This window comes from Helianthus annuus, chromosome 4 (assembly GCF_002127325.2).
Source record: "Helianthus annuus cultivar XRQ/B chromosome 4, HanXRQr2.0-SUNRISE, whole genome shotgun sequence".
Lineage (NCBI taxonomy): Eukaryota > Viridiplantae > Streptophyta > Magnoliopsida > Asterales > Asteraceae > Helianthus > Helianthus annuus.
In genome coordinates this window covers 96,926,753-96,929,048 of record NC_035436.2, presented here as the reverse complement: position 1 = coordinate 96,929,048, position 2,296 = coordinate 96,926,753, and the positions used below count along the sequence as shown (strand labels likewise).

Below are 2,296 nucleotides of genomic sequence, written 5' to 3'. Positions count from 1 at the left end.
GTATAATGACGTACATGCAGTAATCCCTCTGTCTGGCGAATACTATTCAAATATCGAAAAAGATAAAGATTATCCTAAAAAGCTAGATAAGATAATCAGAGATGTCATGACAGCAAGCCTGAGTGAGAAAGATGAAGAAAAAGTGAAACAGAGTGTTGAGAAGATGGTGGAAGAGTTGAAAGAGACAACTAGTAAAGATGATGATGAAAGTGAACAGAAGAATGAAGAGGTGAAAGAAGAAGATGCTGGTGAAGAAGATCAGAAACCAGCAGAAGAAGCTGTTATTGAAAAACAGCAGGATGAAGAGAATTTGAAGAGGAAAGAAGAAGTTGATGAAGAGAAATTGGAGGAAGTTGATGAGAAGTTGGAAAGGTCAGCTGGTGTAGCTGATGCAGGTGAAGTTGTTCCTGAGGAACAACAGAAGAAGGAAGAAGATCAGAAACAGACGATAGAAAAAGCCTAGGTGCCAACTACTGAGGTAATTTTTCAAACTGAATCTTCTGAAATGTTAAATAAATATGTTGAACAGTGCAAGAAATGCATTGAAACATGCAATGCTTATACTGAAAAAGATGAAAAATTCAGAATAAGAGATATAGAATTTTCTAAAATTGAAAAATCTTTCAATGATAAAAGCAAAGAAATGTTTGAAAAAGAAAAGGTTTTGATAGACAATGATGAAAAGTTGACACAAAAATGTAAAGTTTTTAGAAAAAGAATATGAAATTTTGAAAGAAAAGTGTTCAGCAATGATAACTCAAAAGTGTTTGCAAAAAGAAAATGCGGTTGAAGAAATGAAAAAAGAATATGATTCAATAAAACGTGCATATCATATTACAAAAGAGTCATATAAAGATGTGAAAAGTCAAATGAAACTTGTTCAATCGAGATTGAAACATTGTTCTGAAACGTCAGAAACGCTTAAAAAACAGTATGAAATAAAACAACAAGTTGTAAATTCATATATTGAAGAGGTTGCAGAGCTTAAACGTAAAATGGCTGATTTAGAAAAAGATAATAACAAGTTGCATAGTTATCACGATTTATGGAGATAACAGGAAGACAGGAACTGGGAGGGTTGTTAAGCACAAAGCTTGGGGTTGACAAGTCAAAAGTGACATGTTTCCGATGTAAACAGAAGGGTCATTTCAAAAGGGAGTGTGTTAACCGAGAAGTAGCTGATCATGGTAATCCATTCCATGATGACTATTACAAAAGGCAATTTATCATAAAACCGGTGAGCATACGTCCGGAGAAAGTCTAAAGCGAATTACTGGAGGTTCATCAAAAGAGAAATCACAAGCTTTAGTGTCGGTTCATGATCATGCCAAACACAGGATCATTCATGATGACGAAGGGTTTAACTGGGGTGATTATACAAGTGATGATGGAAGTGCATTGGTAGCTGAGGTGAAAAGGAGAACGAAAGAAGAAATTCTGCAAGAGAAAACGTACAGAGAAAGATGTATTGTAGATTACAGAATTGAAGAAATGCAGAAAGAGTACGAGGAAGCAAGGAGTTATAGAAGATAGGACAAGAAACGAGAATGTTATGCCAATAGCAAAGGAGAACCGGTTGTCCATCCAAGCCAAGTGGTGTATAATGACGTACATGCAGTAATCCCTCTGTCTGGCGAATACTATTCAAATATCGAAAAAGATAAAGATTATCCTAAAAAGCTAGATAAGATAATCAGAGATGTCATGACAGCAAGCCTGAGTGAGAAAGATGAAGAAAAAGTGAAACAGAGTGTTGAGAAGATGGTGGAAGAGTTGAAAGAGACAACTAGTAAAGATGATGATGAAAGTGAACAGAAGAATGAAGAGGTGAAAGAAGAAGATGCTGGTGAAGAAGATCAGAAACCAGCAGAAGAAGCTGTTATTGAAAAACAGCAGGATGAAGAGAATTTGAAGAGGAAAGAAGAAGTTGATGAAGAGAAATTGGAGGAAGTTGATGAGAAGTTGGAAAGGTCAGCTGGTGTAGCTGATGCAGGTGAAGTTGTTCCTGAGGAACAACAGAAGAAGGAAGAAGATCAGAAACAGACGATAGAAAAAGCCTAGGTGCCAACTACTGAGGTAATTTTTCAAACTGAATCTTCTGAAATGTTAAATAAATATGTTGAACAGTGCAAGAAATGCATTGAAACATGCAATGCTTATACTGAAAAAGATGAAAAATTCAGAATAAGAGATATAGAATTTTCTAAAATTGAAAAATCTTTCAACGATAAAAGCAAAGAAATGTTTGAAAAAGAAAAGGTTTTGATAGACAATGATGAAAAGTTGACACAAAAAT

The 2,296-nt window shown here is 35.0% G+C and overlaps 1 protein-coding gene across 1 annotated transcript; it reads left to right on the top strand.

Moving 5' to 3' along the window:
* The first annotated feature begins 106 nt into the window (after nt 1-106).
* Nucleotides 107-463, top strand: LOC110905181 (gelsolin-related protein of 125 kDa-like). The gene has a single exon (XM_022151076.1). The coding sequence runs from the start codon at nt 107-109 to the stop codon at nt 461-463; it is 357 nt and encodes a 118-aa protein (XP_022006768.1).
* Nucleotides 464-2,296: the final 1,833 nt, after the last annotated feature.

Excerpts from the sequence above, each read along its gene's own strand:
- LOC110905181 (XM_022151076.1), top strand. The coding sequence starts at position 107 with ATGACAGCAAGCCTGAGTGAGAAAGATGAAGAAAAAGTGAAACAGAGT.